The sequence below is a fragment of the Muntiacus reevesi genome, chromosome 15, assembly GCF_963930625.1.
Source record: "Muntiacus reevesi chromosome 15, mMunRee1.1, whole genome shotgun sequence".
In the NCBI taxonomy this organism is placed as follows: Eukaryota; Metazoa; Chordata; class Mammalia; order Artiodactyla; family Cervidae; genus Muntiacus; species Muntiacus reevesi.
In genome coordinates, this window is record NC_089263.1 from 20,370,942 (window position 1) to 20,389,142 (window position 18,201).

Below are 18,201 nucleotides of genomic sequence, written 5' to 3' on the forward strand. Positions count from 1 at the left end.
GAGTAAGATGGTCAGAAAATGGCAGAAAGTCCCACATTTTAGAGTGAAGTCATGAATTCTCTTTGCAAGCAACTCTTTTCTTTTTGTGAACCAGCTCTCTCTTGGGCTCTGTTGTTGTCTATAACATTACCTATGGAAGGAGGGTTGATGAGGAGGTAGATGGTGCAAGGTACACACCATCCTCACCTTGACATCCCTACACCATGGAACACACTTCCTACATTTTGAGAATTCCCCACCCAGTGAACACATACCTCCCCATAGTAGAAGCCAGGTGGCTTCCCAGCCCCCTTGAAGAAGGAGCAGAGCACGTGACTTAAGACACCACCAATCAGATGCACTCGCATGAGGCTACGTGTCATTGAGAAGCAGGCGCCAAGACAGGATGACAGAAGATCCATCTGGCTCCCAGAGGCAGCAGCAGCAGGCACCCCAGTGACAACATCCATCATCAAGTGCACCCCCAGAGCAAACGACAGTTTCAGTGCAATGGGGGTTATCCACACAGATGGCCTCCATGCCTGGTTCTCTGCTTTCCTGGAGATTCTAGGAGGTACCCAATATCCTTAAACAAATTCCTTTCCCACTGAAACCAGCTAGAGAAGGATCTGGTGACTGTAAACAAGAACTCTCGATGGTACACGAAGGGAGAAGAGTGGTGATCCCATAAACAAGATAATTTCAGGTAGAGATCAGTGCTAGCAAGACGGTAACACCCGGGAACGTGAATGAGCATCCCTTAAGGAAATGTAGCACGACGTTGGCAATGACTGCAGGTGTACATACATCATACCACCAGACTGTAAAAATGCAAATTGTGTATCATCATTGAGGTAGTACCCACACATTTGTAACAGTGAACAACCACCCAAAGCAAGGTGATGTGAAAGTGAGTGACAGGCTAGGGCAGGGGCAATTTTTGATAAGGTGGTCAGGGAAGCCTGTCTGAGGGGGTGACACTTGAGCTGAGAAACCTGAAAGATGAGAAGGAACCAGTCACCCAAAGATCTGGGTAAGGAGACTTCTAGGCAGAGGGAGCAGGAAACAGGATGAACTTGGGGAGTTGGGATAGATGGAAGCTTGGTGTGTTTAGCGGGTAAAGAAGGACATGATGAGATTGGACAGTAGGTAGAAGCCAGCTAACCAGGCTTTGTAAGGTCATGGCCAAGAATTTGCTTTTGATTCTAAGAGTGGTGGAAAGTCATTAGAGGGTTTTATTTTATTGTGTCAAACCCATATCCCCTGTATTGGCAGACAGATTCTCAACCACTGGACCACGAGGGAAGTCCTAAATAACTTCTTGAAAATCAGACATTTGGCATTACTTTAAAAAATACTAAATAGAAGTTCAAACAGTACAAAAATACAGAACATGAACTCCCCTTACTCTCCCCACATTCTGATTGTTTAGATTATCTTTAGATTATCTTCAGTTTTTCTCTAAAACAAAGAATTCTATCACGTGCATACTTCTTCACATACCCACATTCCATTGAGCAAGTATTTCTAAAGGATTTGTTCCTAGAAGTAGACATTTTTCATGCTGATGCTTTCTCTCCATGGTCCTTCAAAAGACTACCAGCACATAAAGCCCACTGTGTCCAGGAGCAAGCCTTTTTCTTGCCAATGCTAGATATTATCACTTTTAAAATTTGCATTTCTCTGATCCTTAGTGAGCATAAATGTCATTTCTCAACAAGTGGCCACTTGCGTTTCTTCTGTGAATTGTCTGCTCTTGTCCTTTGACCATTTATATGTTGGAAAATAAAACTTTATCCTGTGATATGAAGAGACTCTGCATATTTTAGGTTATTATGTATGTTGCCCCTAATGGCTGTCACCTGTCCTTTATCTTTGGTATATTCATCTTGCTTAGGAAAGTTTTCCCCACTCTAGGAATATAAAAAATTTTTATCGTATTTTCTTCCAATGCCTTCACTATTCTGTCTAGTGGTTGATATCAAATTGTCCTCCAGAAAGGTGGTACCGATTTACATCCCATAGGCTGTATGTGAGAGCCCTGTTTTCCCACACCCTCCCCAGCCCAGTCTTTTCAAGTCTTTGTCAAGAGTGAACAATTTATATCTAGTTGTTTTAACGGGTTTCTCTCCTTATGCGTGAGACCAAAAGTCTTTCATATGCGTCTGAGTGATTTGTATTTCCTTCTCCTTGAACTGCCTGGTGGTGTCTTCACCCTGGGTTTTCTGTTGGCTGTCAGTCTTTATCTTACTGATAAAGGGCTCATTGTTTCTGAAGGAAATGGGCCCTGCGTTAGGCCCTTGTGGTAAATAAGTCTCCCCGGTTTGTCCTTATCTCTCTGCTGTCTGCTAGCATCATGAGGGCCAGTTGCTCGGTGCAGTGGAGGGCAGAAAGGCCTAACCACACCCACTGATCACCTTCTTAGCTGCCTGGATCTCCTGCTCCTTGGGCCCACCTACCCTGCACTTGGCTCATCCCAAAGGCCAGCCCTTCCTTTCACAGCATCCTCTTCTGAACACTCGTGGCTAGATTTTCACTTTCAACTCAATCCCATCTCTTTGCCTTTCACTCTTCGGCATCCTTTACTCCTCATAATTTTTTTCTTTTTGTTATTTTATTTATTTTTATTTTTTCAGCTGTGCCGAGCAACATGTGGGATCTTAGCCCCCCCCACTGGGGATCAAACCCATGCCCCTTGCGTTGGAAGCACAGAGTCTTAACCACTGGACTACCAGGGAAGTCCTTCCTCACAATTTCTGATAATGAGGATATCCCTTTGTAGTTTCTAGCCCTATGATAGATTTTTTAAAAATTGCACATTTTTTTTTCCCACTTGGGTTGGAACACGTGTTCAAGCTGCCATATTGATTCAATCTCTTCACTATTAATTCTCACCTAATCACGTACTTTCTTCTGGCTTTCAATTTTATTTTTTCCAAGATTTCAAGTCAAGATTCATGTGGTAAAATGACTATTTTACTACAGATATTTTAACAAACCTGCATTGGTGAGCCACACTCATTCACACAAACTAGATGACCATGGAGACATTTTTGAATTGGGGAAAAAAAAAGACTTCTAGCCATCCATAGGTGTATTAATAATATTCACAGATGGTTCAGAGGCATCTCATTGAATTCCCTGAGCCTGGACTCACCAGGCCTTCTGTGAAATCTCCAGGAGGGACTTTCCTGCTGATCCAGTGATTGAAACTCTGCACTTCTACTGCAGGGGACACGGGTTCAATCCCTAGTCAGGGAACCAAGATCCCTCATGCCTCACGGCAAGCCCAAAACAAACAAACCCCACAAAACCCTCTGGATGCCCTCTCCTTTCCATGTGTTCTTTTCCATTTTGCTCCATCCTTTCACTTCTCCTTCTTTGCTCCTTTCAAAGTCCAATTCTCTCCCACCTCCTGCTCTCATCCATCCCTATCCGTCTCCACGCCTTTTCCAGTGTGTTCCAAAGAACATCAGCCACACAAGATGGTCCCGAAGAAAAGGACTCAGGGGTCAAAGAAGTTTGAGCAATGTCAACTACCAGGTCAACCTATTGGAATTGCATTGGCCCTTGAGAGCCCCTGAGAATGCCCTTAGTGAAGACATCTTTCCACTGTGTTTAGGCAGCCAACACCCCAAGCCAGTAGGAGTATTGCTCTGTGCATTTCCGCCCCCACCTTTTTACAAAATGTTAATTTATTTATTTGACTGCACTGGGTCTTAGTTGAGGCATGCAGGATCTTTAGTTGCAGCATGTGGGATCTAGTTCCCTGACCAGGGATGGAACCCGTGCCCCCAGCATTGAGAGTTCAGAGTCTTAGCCACTGGACCACCAGGGAAGCCCTACCTGTGCACCCCTTTGTCAACATTCTGCAGAACTAGGGCTTGCCAGGCTTTGCTGTGGGGAGCACTAGTTCTCAGGCCCCCTGGGTGAGGGCTGTTTGCAGCAGCTAGAGCTGTGCGCTGGTGTAACTGTGGACACTCCCCAGAGCTGGCCCACAGAAATCTTTCTTCCTAAAGAACCTGGAGCCAGGAATGACACATTTCACCAGCTCCCACTGCTACCCGTGAATCTGAAAGAGAAGGCAGAGTCAGCAACAGGAGTCCAGATGGCAGACCAGCCCCCAGGTCTGGGGAAGACACAGTGCTACAAGATCCCCAGGCTTCTCTTGGGGGAGTTCAGCCGCACAAACTGTGAAATGAAGCAGTTCTCTGCTCCAGAGGACAGATGAGAAAGTCAGTGGGGCAGCACCCAGCCTGGGAGAACTGCTGAATGGCCAGGCTTCCCAATGGCAGAATAACGGCCATGCAGGGGCCTGGGGAAACTTCTTTCCAAGGCACTGCCATAAACGTGGCTCAGGGTCAGTAACTCCTTGCTTACTCACTCCTGCTTCACTCACTCTCCCTCTCAGGCTTCAGAGTCCTGGGAGGGAGCATCCGATTGGCCGAGTGATCGAGCCAACATGCCAGGGGACCCTGTGTGCGCAGGCCTGGCTTCTGGGAGGGGAGGGCCCAGCAGCCTCCAGTCTGCATGGCTCATCTTGCAACCAATAAAGTGGGTCCCTGGCAGTGTGCCGGGCTTGTTGGAGTGAAACCAAAGCCCTGCAGAAAGCAGTTAAGGAAGATGCGATACTTATAAGGCCAAGTTATGAGCAGGTGAAGAAGAAGCATCATCTGAGGTTCGTCCAGGCGGCAGACTGGTAAAGAATCTGCCTGCCTGCTATACTACTCAGGGAACTCAAACCAGTGCTCTATGACAACCTAGGGGGGTGGGATGGGGTGGGAGGTGGAGGGAGGTTCAAGAGGGAGGGGACACATGTATACCTATGGTCCAATCATGTTGATGTATGGCATAAACCAACACAATATTGTAAAGCAATTATCCTTCCATTAAAAATAAATTTAAAAAGAAAGAAAGAGAATCTGCCTGTCCATGCAGGAGACACAAGAGAAGTGAATTTGATCCCTGGGTCGGGAAGATCCCCTGGAGGAGGGCATGGCAATCCACTCCAGTATTCTTGCCTGGGAAATCCCGTGGTCAGAGGAGCCTGGAGGGCTACAGTCCATGGGGCCGCAAGGAGTCAGACACACTGAAAAAGCACCAGCACAAGAGGTTAGTCCTGAAGGTCCCTTGGAATAAATAAAAAGCCAGTGTGACCCGGAGATGTGAGTGTGGCTGCTGTTGCCCTGGTCAGACTGGTCAGAGTCACTCACACCAGCTCCTTAGAGAGGAGGGTGGAGGCTCCTCAGGAGCCCTCTGTGCATGGAGAAAACTAGTCAGTGCTCCTTTCAGAGAACTTGATCTTCTCAACGAATCCTTTTGTTGTGTTTCTGAGGTCTAGCAATAAAAGACCCATTTAGTGAAAACAGTTAACAGTGAAAACAATATCTAACATTTAGGAAGTGTGTACCAGGGGCTGGCACAACCTTTCCATCCCTGTTTTATAAATAAGGAAGCTGAACCACACAGAGGCCACTTGCTTGCCCTGACTTCAGAGCCAGGAAGAGTGGAGGCAGATTTGAACCCAGGGCTCTACAACTCCAGAGCCTGCACCCTTGGCCCCCAGGCAGTACTGTGTCTAGATAGTCTTTTTTTTTTTTTTTTTTTTTTTTTGGTGCCATGCCACAGAGCAATGAGAATTTTAGTTCCTGGACCAGGAATCGAACCCTGGCTCCCTGCAGCGGAACCATGGAGCCCTAACCACTGGACCGCCAGGGAAGTCCCTAGATCTTGTTGCTATGCACAAGCTGACCATACACCCCTGTTTGCCAAGCCATAATACAGATTTCACAAAGGCTTCACAGAGGAGGTGTCATTTGACCTAGGTCTTAAAGGAGAAGTTGGATTTTTCCAAGTGAATATGGGACTGGGCACTGCTGTCAAAGGGATGAAATGTGTATGTATTGTGTGTATGTGTGGGGTGGGGTGGGGTGGGGGGGCGATTGTTAAGGTAGTGGTGATGGTCTGGAAACAGGCCCCCTGAACCAGAAATCTGGCATGTTCTTTCTTTAAAAAATAAGAGACTTCCCCGGTAGTTCAGTGGTTAAGACTCCGTGCTCCCAAGGTGGAGGGCATAGGTTTGATCCCTGGTCCAGGAACTTATAGCCTACATGCTGCATGATGTGGCAAAAAAGAGAAAGAAGACGATACCCTCTGGGATCCCTATCCCAGTCATTTCCTCCTTTTCCAAATTCTAAGAATTCAACTTGTGTGCTCAGTCGTGTCTAACTCTTTTGCAGCCCCCATGGACTGTAGCCCTCCAGGCTCCTCTGTCCAAGGGATTTCCCAGACAAGTGTCAGTATTCTGCTTGCTGTTTCCTTCTCCAGGGGATCTTCCCAACCCAGGGATCGAACCTGAGTTTCCTGCGTCACCTGCAGGTGGATTCATTACCGCTGAGCCAGCTGGGGACTATAAGCCACCAAATACAAGCTGAAGACTCAGTTTTCAGCCAGGAATCATACTGGAGAGTATTAGTGCGTGTCCCTACATTGGGGATTTATGTCCGTTTCACCGGGGATAATTCAGCCAATTTTAGAGCCCACCCACCCCTTTTCAGAACTGAGGTCTCCAACCTTTGCTCCCAGCAGTCAAGCACCCCCTTGTCTGTGACCGCTACCCAAAGCCCTTCCTAAACAGATTTCTTAGGGACAAGTCAAGTCAGACAGGAGGGGAATCAAAATAAAGAACTCATGGGATTTCCCTGGCAGTCCAGGGGTTAAGACTCCGGGCTTCCACTGAAGGGGACACGGGTTCAGTACCTGGTTGGTTCTAAGTTCCCGCATGCTACACGGTGTAGCTACAATAAAAAATGAAATAAAGAACTCAGGAGGGAGGGCTGGGAAACCCACTCTGAAAGGCCTGGCGGTGAGCAGGCGACCCAGGCACACACAGAATGGGGCCAAACAATGGTGGGAAGGATGGTTACAGGACAGGATGCAAGTAGCACAAACCTTGACAATGTGAAAATAAGAACTCACAACCTATGGGAGGGGGGAGGAGAGGGGAAGTGGGTGAGCTCATTTCCTCCGCCCTCCAGCGCTGTCAAGAGATGCCATCTACAGTTGAAACGGATTTAAAGGATGAATTCAGCTTCTGGGCATTTTTCTTCTCTTTTAATTATTTGCAGCTCGGCAATTTCTTTAGTTACATTCAGGCTTCTTCCTTTTCTTCTTCTTTTTTTCCTTACTGTGAAAGACTTTTTCCAAAAGAAGCATGTATTCTGTGAACACTTCTTGGTAGAAATTTCCAGGCACCTACCTGGTCTTTGCGTAAGCAGATGATTCCATCGACGTTTCTGCGGGTGCTGCCTTCCGGACCACCTGAAAATTTTCTTTTTTGTGCCCTTCAGTGTTAACCTGAAATTCTTATAATGTGCGTGTACTATTATTACAAAAGCAAAGCCTTTTATTTAAAAAATTAAAAAACACTGCTGGAAAAGAGAAAATCCGGCCCTCCCTTTGGGCTCGTGCTCCCTCCCCGCGCTCCAGGACCCTCCGCTCGGGGCTGCGTCCCCCGGGCTCGCGGGTGGGTGAGGGGCGCGGTTCAGGCCCTGAGGGTCCGACGGGTCCGGGCCGCTTGCCGAGCCCCGCCCGCACATTTGAGCTTCGGGGGTCCGCGATGCCGCAGTTGGGGAAGCCCGGCCGTGTGCAAGGTCTGGGCTCCCTGTGTCGCCAGGTGACTCAGCGCCATCTGGGCCTCCTTCCTCACCCATAAACCCAAGAAGCCATCCTTGACCTGCTTCAGGGACGTGTGATGTGCAGGGTCTGAGCGGTCACTAGAGAAACTTATCCTCTGCCATGGTGGGGATTACCTGCTAACCACACTGCCGTCTACCCGTCTACCCGTCTAAAGGTAAAATTAGAGGGTCAGGTGGCGCTAGGGGCTGTTTCTGGGTCCTGACAGCTACTCTTGTGTCTCAGCTCCATCTAGTGTCCAGAGCGGGACACAGTCCCATATATATAACTGACTTTTCCATACTTGTAAATAGTAAAGCTCATTTGGCAAACAGGACCTAAATAGGACCAACTTAAGACCACCCTCCCCATGGTAAGATTTGGTGTTTTAAAGCAAGTACTATACAGATTCAGTACTTCTAAAGATTTGTGAATCCTTTTTTTAAAAGGACAGTGTATCCGTGCAACAAATAATATAATAATTGCCATTTATTGAGTGTTTATGATGTGCAGGGCATGATTTTAAGTGCTCTCATTACACAATGAACCCCTACAATGCTATAAAACTGGGGAGGGGGAGTACTTATTGTTTAATTTTAAGAACCCTGGGGCACAAAAACATAAAAGTAAAATGTCACTAATTTTTTTTTTCTTTTTAAAAATCTCTTTATTTTGACCACGTCATGTGGCAAGTGAGATCTTAGTTCCCTGACCGGGGATTGAACCCAGGCACCCTGCATTGGGAGTTCAGAGTCCTAAAGACTGGACCACCTGGGAAATCTCTACTCTGCTAATTTCTGAGGGGAGGTAGAGGCTGCCTCGTGGGCCAGAGAGGAGGTGGAAGCCGGATGAGAAGATGGTGTCAGGCTAAAGAGAGAGAGACTTGGGGCTGAGGCGGCCCTTCCGGACTCAGGCTGAATTTGAGGGGAGGAGGAAGGCTCTGTGGGAGATAAAGGCTGCGATCTGAGAGGACAGGCAGAAGTCAGCAGTTCAAAAATATTTATTGAGCACCTACTACATGCCAGGCACTGGCGATATAGAATTCAAGTAGAAGGCAAGGTCCCTGTCCTCACAGAGCAGAGAGTTGTATGGGGACGGCCAGTGTCAAGTGTGATGAGGAATGCTCGCCAGTGAACAGAACTATGAAGGGCTGTGCGGAGGGCGCATGGGGTGGAGCGCAGGTGAGCCTGAGCTAACAGGCAGGCGGATGGGAGGCTGGATGTCGGGGGCCATCAACTTGGAGGTGATGGCCTGGGGACAGTGGTTCTGAGAAAAGAGATGGTAGTGGAGGATGTACCCTGAGAGAACAAGAGGATTTACTGGAGCCAAAGAGAGGAACTAGGGGAGGGAACGGGAGCTGCCACAGGGCTCAAATGTCAGGGAAGGGCCATGGAGGAGAGGAACTGGACTGGCCAGAGAAGTTGAGACCAGAGCTGAGCATGAGCAACTCTTTGAGAGAGAGGTTGTGGTTGGAGGAGAAGTTGGAGTTGAGGAGAGCATTATTTCACGGTTGGTCTTTAGCAAGGAGGAGACTGTGGCGCAGATGGTAAGGAATCTGCGTGCAGTGCAGGAGACCCAGGTTCAAGCCCTGGGTCTGGAAGATCCCCTAGAGAAGGGAATGGCAACTCCAGTATTCTTGCCTGGAGAATCCCATGGACGGAGGACCCTGGTGGACTACACTCTGTGGTGTTGAAAAGAGTCAGACACGACTGAGGAACTAAACACATAGACCGTCTTCGGGCTGAGGGTAAAAAGCTGCTGGAGAGGGTGAGGAGGAGGCCTGGGGAGGACCAGGAATCCTTGGAGGAAGCACAGATAAATCACATGTGAAAAACGAGAACTAGGTAAGGCAGAGGGGAGGGGGGAATGAATGGGTACAGATTTAGGACAAGTTTTCCAGGAGAAAGGATGGCGTGGGGGCAGCTGGAATGCTGAGGGAGCTGCCCTCTGAAGGAAACCCGGAGTTTCCGGCTGTTAGGAGAGAAGGGCCCTGATGGGAGGAGAGGTCTGGGGGTAGAAAGCAGAACCCAAGTCCTTGGTGAAACGGGTTGTTGTTCAGTCACTCAGTTGTGTCTGACTTTTCGCAACCCCATGGACTGCAGCACGCCAGCCTTCCCTGTCCTTCACCATCTCCTGGAGTCTGCTCAAACTCGTGTCCACTGAGTCGGTGATGCCATCCAACCATCTCATCCTCTGTCACCCCTTTTTCCCCCTCCCCTCAATCTTTCCCAACATCAGGGTCTTTTCCAATGAGTCAGCTCTTCATATCAGGTGGCCAAAGTATTGGAGCTTCAGCTTCAGCATTCGTCCTTCCAATGAATATTCAGGGTTGATTTCCTTTAGAACTGAAAGAGCTAAAGACCAGTACCTGCAGCAGAGTGACTGGGCAGGGGAGGCATATCAGTGGCTTGAACCTCAGAAGAGGGAGCAGAATGCTGAGCCCCTACAACGATGCCTCTGTCCTGGGTACACACGTGCCCCTACTTCCTTCTGGACTTCTCTCAGGACTGGGCGCCACAGCACATATTAGGAGAAGTGGGCCAGTGCAGGCTCTGCTCAGCCATGGACCAGAAATCTCTGTCTGCAGGCTGCGCTGAGAAGGACTCATCACCGTTTATCTCACTGGAGCCCAAGGAAGACACTGGACACACATACAACCTTATTGTGCTGCTTTTAATTACGAAAGATGTAAAACGATGCATTATAAAACTTGGAAGCTACTTTATACAAATTTTCAATCTTTAAATATTGTTTGACGAGGGGCATGTGGACTAGGATACTGGTGGGAAGTCTGATTAGTTTTGCTGTGATGTTTCCATCACAAAGCCGTGGAAGAAACACGCTTGGGACCAGACCGTCCATGCATGAATCAGAAGAGACGACAAGGGTCAGAGTAGAAAGTGTCTTCAACTATGCAGATGGACTGGGGTATACATTTCAGCTCAGGTAATATACAGTAGACTTAGGAGAAATGAGACAGGACAGTGGAGAATTCATGTTGATCTAGACATAACCAAGGTTCTCCTGACACCTTATGTCCTAAAAACCACAACCATACAGAAGGGGGAAGAAAAAACAGAAACACAGATAGGTTTTTAGTTTTATGCTGTTTAACTGCCAGTAAATGAGAGTAGTACAACCATCAATTTCTTGTGAAAAACTAAATATTGAAAAATAGTTTACTCTGAAGTCTGCAGCCATTTCAGATGCTGAGGACCAAAGGCAGCAGTGAGGAGGTCAGGGCGACCCCTGTCCATGGGTGTCCTTGACATTGGGTAAGCAAGGCAGGTTGTATAATGTCCAAAACCTTTTCACAGGAAGACAGGGGATGGACGGACCTAAGGACAAACTGGATTCAGTGCTAAACCTTACTGTCATCGTTACCTTCCCCCCAAACAAGTCACTTTTCCCAGGAGCCTCCATTTCCACAAGTCCTTGGTGAATGCCCAGGGGAGCATACTTGGTCCTGCAGGTCTCGGGGTCTCTGGCTGTATGGCTGGGCTGCTGTGTAGTTAGGACCCTGACACCAGTGATCACCATGGGTAAGGCACTGTGTAGAGAGCAGACTATCCTGGAATCTCCATTTAAAAAAAACAAAAACAAAAAAAAAACCTCTCATGACATCAGCACTCCCCCTTGTCTGAAAGGCTAGTTCAGATCTCAGGGGGTTTCTGACACATGAGAGGCAGGCAGCATCTGGCTCTTTCAGCACGCTGGGGTGCTGTGTACAATGAAAGGCCATTTTCTTTCACAAAAAGTCACTGAGATCTGGAAGTCTAACTGGAAATAAGGCTTCGAAGGGGAAGCCCATGGCCCCTTCCTGAGCCAGAGCTCAGGCAGGGAAGGCTCTGGTCTTTCTAATTCAAGAGGGGGGTGTTCAGAGCGAATGTGATGTAGGAAGACCAAGACCTGGGCTCCACACTGGAGACAGAGCGGTGCACCGTTGGGGTTACTTAAAAGATTGGAGGGAAGGCAGCCCCCTGGAGACAGAAGGAAACAGAAGGTCTGGGGAGGTCAACAGTCCAGGACCCTGTGACAGACCCCTTCCTGCCACCAGGGACACATGTCAGGTTCAGACCCACACGGGGCCGCTTTGCTTCTTTAGGTGGGAGCAATCTGGACCCTTTAGCAATATGCCTGGTGTCCCCTGGAAAGAAGCTGTCTGTCTGGTTCTAGCATGTTTATCACTCCTTCAGTGTGTCTGTCCACCCTATGCTGTCTTCCCAGGCCCATATGAGGCCCCTTTGCCCAGACTCCTCCCCTGATGGTTTTTAAGCCCACCCATCAGGGTTTCTGGTCAGGGGCTGGCATAGACTGAATCAGAGGAGGCAGGTGTTGGTGGAAATACAGTAATACCATTTTGTGCTAAAGTACTGATGCCTAATGATGGTTCCGTAAATTAGGCCTTCGTTTTACTATACATTATTTCTTCAGCCTCAGAGGGTGAATCTCTTAATGCAATCAAGAGCAAAACACGGGTCTGAGAGAGAAGATGTTTGTGATGGCTGGGACCCCCGAGGTCCCAGTATGGGGGAGGCCCCAGCTTACTGAGCCACCCTAGGTGCACTCACAAGACATTGTCCACCCACGTGCATAGCCTTGAGGAGGACAAGGTATGTGGCCTAACCGTGGACTTGGGTCACCTAGTGTTAAAAGCATCTTAAAGTGTGTGCTTCACTTAACCACAGGCATAAGTGTTAGAAAAGCTGAAGCTCTGAGAAGCTTTGGTGAGGAAGAGGGTCAGTGAAAGATTAGACTGCCTCCCAGCGAGGCAGATTCATTCATTCGTGCTTCATCTGCTCATTCACGCGTGTGTGCATTTGACACCCAGGTCAGCAGCACCTGCTCAGCGCCAGGCACTTGTTGGGTGCTAGGGGTTTGGTGATGGGTAAGGCAGAGTCTCTGCCCTCAAGGAGCTTACGGTCTAGTGGGGTGACAGGAACACCCCCTTTCCACAGAGAACCAGCTTCCCTCTGCTGCTGCACAGTTGCTGGGGAGGGGTGGTGGTGCTGGTCCAGACCCCTGGCCACTCCTCCTGGCCAGTCTGTTGACAGGGAGGTCTAGATGGTTTGGAGCTTGTCTAGAGGACATCGTGTGCCTGTAAGATACCTACACACAGCCCCCCTCTCTGTCTTCTGCAGCCACTGAGTAGAAGCCCTGTTCTCTTCAGGCTCATCCATTACCAGGGGATTTTGATTTTTTTTTTTTCCCTTCAGTGACAAAATAAAATAAAATAGTCTTCCTTTTCCTCTCATCCAAAGGAAAAGCGGTTCTGCAGCAGCAGAGAAGAGATTACAAACCGGGAGAAAACCAATTAGAATTCAGTTTGCTCAACTCAAGTCTGTTCTTGGACATGTGGCGGAAATCCTTCTTCGTGTTTGAATGGAGGTCTCTCAGGGAGCCCTGGCCCTCTGCGCTGCCCTGGACATCCCATGGCTGCCTGGGGTGCTAAGTCGAGACAGTGGGACGACGGCAGGCATCGTGGGGCTTGGTACCGTTGCTGGAGGTGAGTCGGCTCCTGGAGGCCTGCAGCCCCAGACTGCCCCCCACTTCGGGTCCTTTCTTCAGTGTTGACTGAGATCAGTGGTTCTGAGCATTATACACGGCTACTGAGGCCTCTCGGTACACATTTTCATTTACTCACTGACCAGCTAGATGGTCAATAAAAGATGTCACAGGTGTGGTGACGACCGAGTCATCAGAAGCGCCAAAGCAGCAGGCTTGCAGTGACAGGGCCTGTGCTGTGGGCCTGAGGGACGGCGCCCAGCTCTGTGGTTGAGAGAAGGCCACGGCGACTGAGATGGGACCTCATCTGTGAGCTGGGAGCTGAGAAATTGGGTTCCTTCCAGGTCAGAAGCCTGAGTTAACTAACACCCAGGGGTGGAGCTGGTTCCATTCCGTTCTGTTTTAGCTGTTTTGGAAATAAGTCCTCCTGTCCCATTCTGATCACCTCACAGTCGGTCAGCTCGAAATGTCTCTTCTACAGAGGGGTCGAGCAGGCCCATGCTGGAATCGCTTAACATGTTGAGTCCGTCCAGGCTCAGAGGTTCGATCTGGAGCTCTTCCTCCAGTGGAAACGGAGTGTCCACGCTTAGGTTGACCTCGGGCATGCCTGCCAGTGCACTGCTGAGGTCTTTGAACAGGCTGGTGCTCGAGTCTTCTGGAAAGAGCAGCGAGAGAGGAGAACAGTGCGGATTAGAAGGCGTGGGGGCCAGGTCACTCAGGACACGACTGGTGATGACCCCCTGCCATCTCACCAACCAGGACAGTCATCACCCATGTCCCAACCACTCCCAGGCCCACAGTCCTGCTCTGGAATCTGTGCTCTTTGCAATCAGTTCCACAAGTCCCAGTTCTGCAGGTTTCCTCCCTTTGAACAGTGGTCAGTCACCAGAAACTAAGCAGGTCAGAAAAAGGCTTGGGTCACTAGGCCCTTCCCCACTGCCTCAGTCTCTGGGGCTGGACTCCCAATTCTTGACAAGGTAAAGCTGAGCTGCAGGGCTTTCATGTTTTGGCTTTATATAATGTCATGTTGTTTAAACTGTCTTACAGCGGTATCTGGAGAAACATAGTGACATGAAAGAAGCAGCTGGGAGGTGGCCCACACTCACCTGTCAGGACGGTGTTTGGGAAATTCCCGCAGTTGGAATACAGGTTTGGTCTCAAATGAAAGGAGTCCTGTGGTTCTTGGGGACTTTGTTGCACCAGGGGCACCTGGAGGCACCAGAGGTCACTGTGTGAGGGATGGTCTCTGCCTCCCTGGGGAAGACTGTGCTGTGTGCCCCCCAAGCAAAACCAGCCATGGGAGCTGTCATGCCCCTTCTCCGCTGTGACAGCCCACACAGAACATTCTGCTTGGGTGGCGGGGGGACTGTGGTGGAGGAGGGGCCTGAGGGCCACACTGTGGGTGATGTGTCCCTGTTCGCACACCGCCTGGCGTTCTACGCCATCCTGGATAACGCCACTGGCTGTGGTTCCTGCGGGCCCACCAGTCACAGCCACCTCCCTCCTCAGAACACTGAGGCTTCTGGAAACTACCATGGGTGGGAACCCTTCAAAGGCTCTGTCTATAACTAAGGAAGTGATGGGCTCTTTTCCTCTTTGCTTTCAAAAGAAATGAGACAGTAGACCCCTCTCCTTCTCTCACTCAGAGGGAGGAATGCAAGCAAGCCTCTCTCTGCAAAAAGCCTTGATGAGGATGGGTCAGAACTGGAGCCTATTTTAGGTGCCATTCCTGAAATCAATTTTTAAACCATTAAAAAATCTTTCAAAAGTAGGAGTTTCCATCACTTTTCAGAAAGACACTGACTCACCTAGACTCACATGGCTTCTCTAGAAAATCAGGTGGCAGAGACTATTGGTTCTCACCACTCCCCATGGCCTACACGGAAAACATCTGTCTTTATTTATTTTATTGTTTTTGTTAGGTTCTGGAAAGTGCTCTTCCTTCTCTCCGTAATATATCCTGGAGCCCAAACCATAATTATTGAATACTATAAAATCTTAAAGGAAATCAACACTGAATATTCACTGGAAGGACTGATGCTGAAGCCGAAACTCCAACACTTTGGCCACCTCATGCGAAGAGCCAACTCATTGGAAAATACCCTGATGCTGGGAGAGACTGAGGCAGAAGGAGAAGGGGGTGACAGAGGATGAGATGGTTGAATGGCATCACCTACTCGATGGACATGAGTTTGAGTAAACTCCGAGAGATAGTAAAGAATAGGGAAGGCGAGCATGCTGCAGTTCATGGGGTTGCAAAGAGTCGGACACAACTTAGCAACTGAACAACAACATAAAATCTAGGGATATAAAAGATTGTCTGTGTTATTAGGGAGAAATTAAAAAGCAAAAGAAAATGGCTGCATGAAAGAACCTTCAGGAAGGACCCCTGCCTGGCCAGGATGGACTCCCAGGAGGCCACACACAGCAGCTCGGGCCGAGGCAAAGCCCTTGCCTGCTCCTTATCTTCTCATCATAATAGACCCATGGATTGCTCGGTTCCTTCCAGCATGAGCGTGTCTACAATTCTATGGCTAGAATGTCATCACAAGTCTTCCACCACGTGTTCCAAAAGGTCCTCCACTGATGCCTGACAATGAACTAAGGCAGCCGGCACCAGCATCTAGGGCTCAGGGCGATGCTAGGCTCCCCAGCTGCTGAGCGCACCTGAGGTCAGAGACGTACGGCACCAGCCGAGCCTGCTGGGTGTAGGTCTCCCCTGCGGAGCAGCCTGCAGGTGAGAGTTCCTGCTCTGGGGCGAGGCAGGCCTGGGCACTCACTCACCTGCTGAGTAAGGGCTGGACCTGGCCTCATGGACTGCTGGTCAAAGCTTACATCTGGGAAGAAGCTGGTCAAAGATGAGCCCTTCAGGGAAGAAGGAAGGAACCATTTAGCTTGGAACACGGGGTGGCATGAGCATCCCCTCCTGCCTGGGGCTCCGGGTGGGACTCACCTGCGCTGTGAGGAGCGGGAAGTCCGACTGGGGCAGCGATGAGGCCACCTGGGGCTGCTGGGCAGGCGGCTCCTGGGCATGGGGCTGCTGCAGCAGAGGCTGGGGCAGGTCGTGGGCTGCAGGGTAAGGGGGCGGGGGGGACACTTGGGCTTGAGCTTCTGTGGGCAGGAAGGAGAGCGGGCTTCGATCCGAGGACACCATCTGAAAGACAAAGCCACTAAGTACTCAGCTTCTGAGTTGCTAGTGGTCAGTCCTTCATGGATGCTGTTGTTGTTTAGTTGTGTCAGGCTCTTTGTGACCCCATGGACTGTAGCCCACCAGGCTTCTCTGTCCATGGGATTTCCCAGGCAAGAATACTGGAGTGGGTTGCCATCTCCTTCTCTGGGGGATCTTCCTGAGCCAGGGATTGAACCCGAGTCTCCTGCTTGGCAGGCAGATTCTTTAACTGCTGAACTACCAAGGAAGTCCCCCTTTACAATTAGGAAATGTCAAAGTGAGGAAAAACCTTGATATTCTCCTCTCCCTGGCAGTCTACACTGTGCTCTGAGAAACCTATTTCTGTTCCTGCAAAGTATACTTCAAATGTCACTTCCCCACAAAACATTTTCCATTCAGCGACAATTTCTATTGTCTTCAAAAACAAACAAAGCAAAATGCAGCCAAGTTAACCAGTTTTGTCTCAGTCTTCCCAATGAGGATCATGTTTGCTTGGTTTTTTTTAACAGCCATAACTTCTGGTTAAAAATAGAAGACTGAAAAAAAGCACTTAGCTCTGCTGTCTCCCCAAACCCCACTGAAACCCTAAAACAACATTAAACAACAACAAACATTAATAAACAAAATGAAAACCATCGTAAATAATGCTAAAATGAAGATAAACAACACGAGGATGAAGATAATGAGAAGGAAAAAAATGGCAATGAAGTTTGGAAAATGAAAAGCAGATGGACACGCTGTAGCTGGCTGAGCAGACCTGAGGGAACCAAATGCAGGGCTGGCATCGGGGAGGCAGTCTGGTTCCATCACAGAGTCCCCGAGGGGTGGGGGTGGGGGGGAACGGGGAGGGGGCAGCAGCGGGAGAAGACGAAGCTAAATCTGGAGAGGCTGGCAGGCAGCAGTGGGTTCCAGAGCCCATGCCTGGCGGGAGGCTTAGGGCTGCATTCTGGAGGGAGTGTGGCCCCGGGGTCTCTGGACTGGGTGCACCAGACCCTAGAAGGTGAGGTGCTGCTGAGAATGCAGGGCTCCTGAGAAAGCAAAAAAAAAAAAAGCTCACTGTGGCCCCTGAGCCTCCACCTCTCCTTCCAGTTCAGTTCTCACAATGCTGGGCTTGGGCACAGGCCAGGCGCAAGATCGGGAGAGCATCCTTTGGGGATCTGATCAGTCTGGGAGATAATCCAACTTACGATACCAGAGGGTTCCCCAGGAAAGGGTTGAGCTGGATCTGTCTACAGTGAAGACTGTACTCAACAAGCCCACCCACATACACAGAGCTTCCAGTCAGTTTGTGTGCATGTGTTTGTGTCCTGTTGCTAAATATGAGCAGGATGCCAAGGATCACCAGATCATGAGGGAAGTGTCTGGATGTAAGTCAGAGACCCAAGCAGACTAACTGAGAAAAGAAACCTGGGGAAATTTATGTAGGAAGAAGTTGTCATGAAAAAGAGAATTATCAATACACTATTTAGGGTGATTAAAAAATCCTTATCTTTTAGAAATACATACTTATTTATAATATGCACCTCTATACACATTTTTAAAGAGAGGGGATATGGATAAAACAAGATTATAAAAATGTCGAGGACTTCCCTGGTGGTCCAGTGGCTCCCAATGCGGAGCGCCCGGGTTCCTACAACTAAGACCTGGTACAGCTAAAGAGAGCTACTTCTTTAAAAAAAAAAATGTTGATGACTGTTGAGGCTGGATGATGGGTATAGGAAGATTCATTATATTATGTTCACTGCTTCTATGCAATTTGGAAAATATCTATTCAAAGAAAATAAAAAGAAACTGGAACAAAAATTATCACTAAAAACCTCAGAGACATCAAAGATGATATGGCATCCATAGAATAAATATGATGCTATGAAAAA

General features: G+C 49.0%; 1 protein-coding gene across 4 annotated transcripts in view; it reads right to left on the reverse strand.

Annotated features, from left to right (window-relative positions):
- Window positions 1-10,307: 10,307 nt before the first annotated feature.
- Window positions 10,308-18,201, reverse strand: part of CRTC3 (CREB regulated transcription coactivator 3) — a 98,831-nt gene continuing 90,937 nt past the window's right edge. Inside the window, exons 12-15 of one of the 4 annotated variants that reach the window (XM_065906123.1) lie at window positions 16,112-16,312; window positions 15,943-16,023; window positions 14,265-14,367; window positions 10,308-13,810 (exon numbers count right to left, since the gene is read on the reverse strand). In XM_065906123.1, coding sequence (XP_065762195.1) covers window positions 13,605-13,810; window positions 14,265-14,367; window positions 15,943-16,023; window positions 16,112-16,312 — 591 coding nt within the window. In that variant the 3' untranslated portion in view covers window positions 10,308-13,604. Of the gene's footprint in view, window positions 13,814-14,264; window positions 14,368-15,942; window positions 16,024-16,111; window positions 16,313-18,201 lie in introns of all 4 variants that reach the window. The other 3 variants (XM_065906122.1, XM_065906126.1, XM_065906124.1) reach the window with 3 other exon arrangements.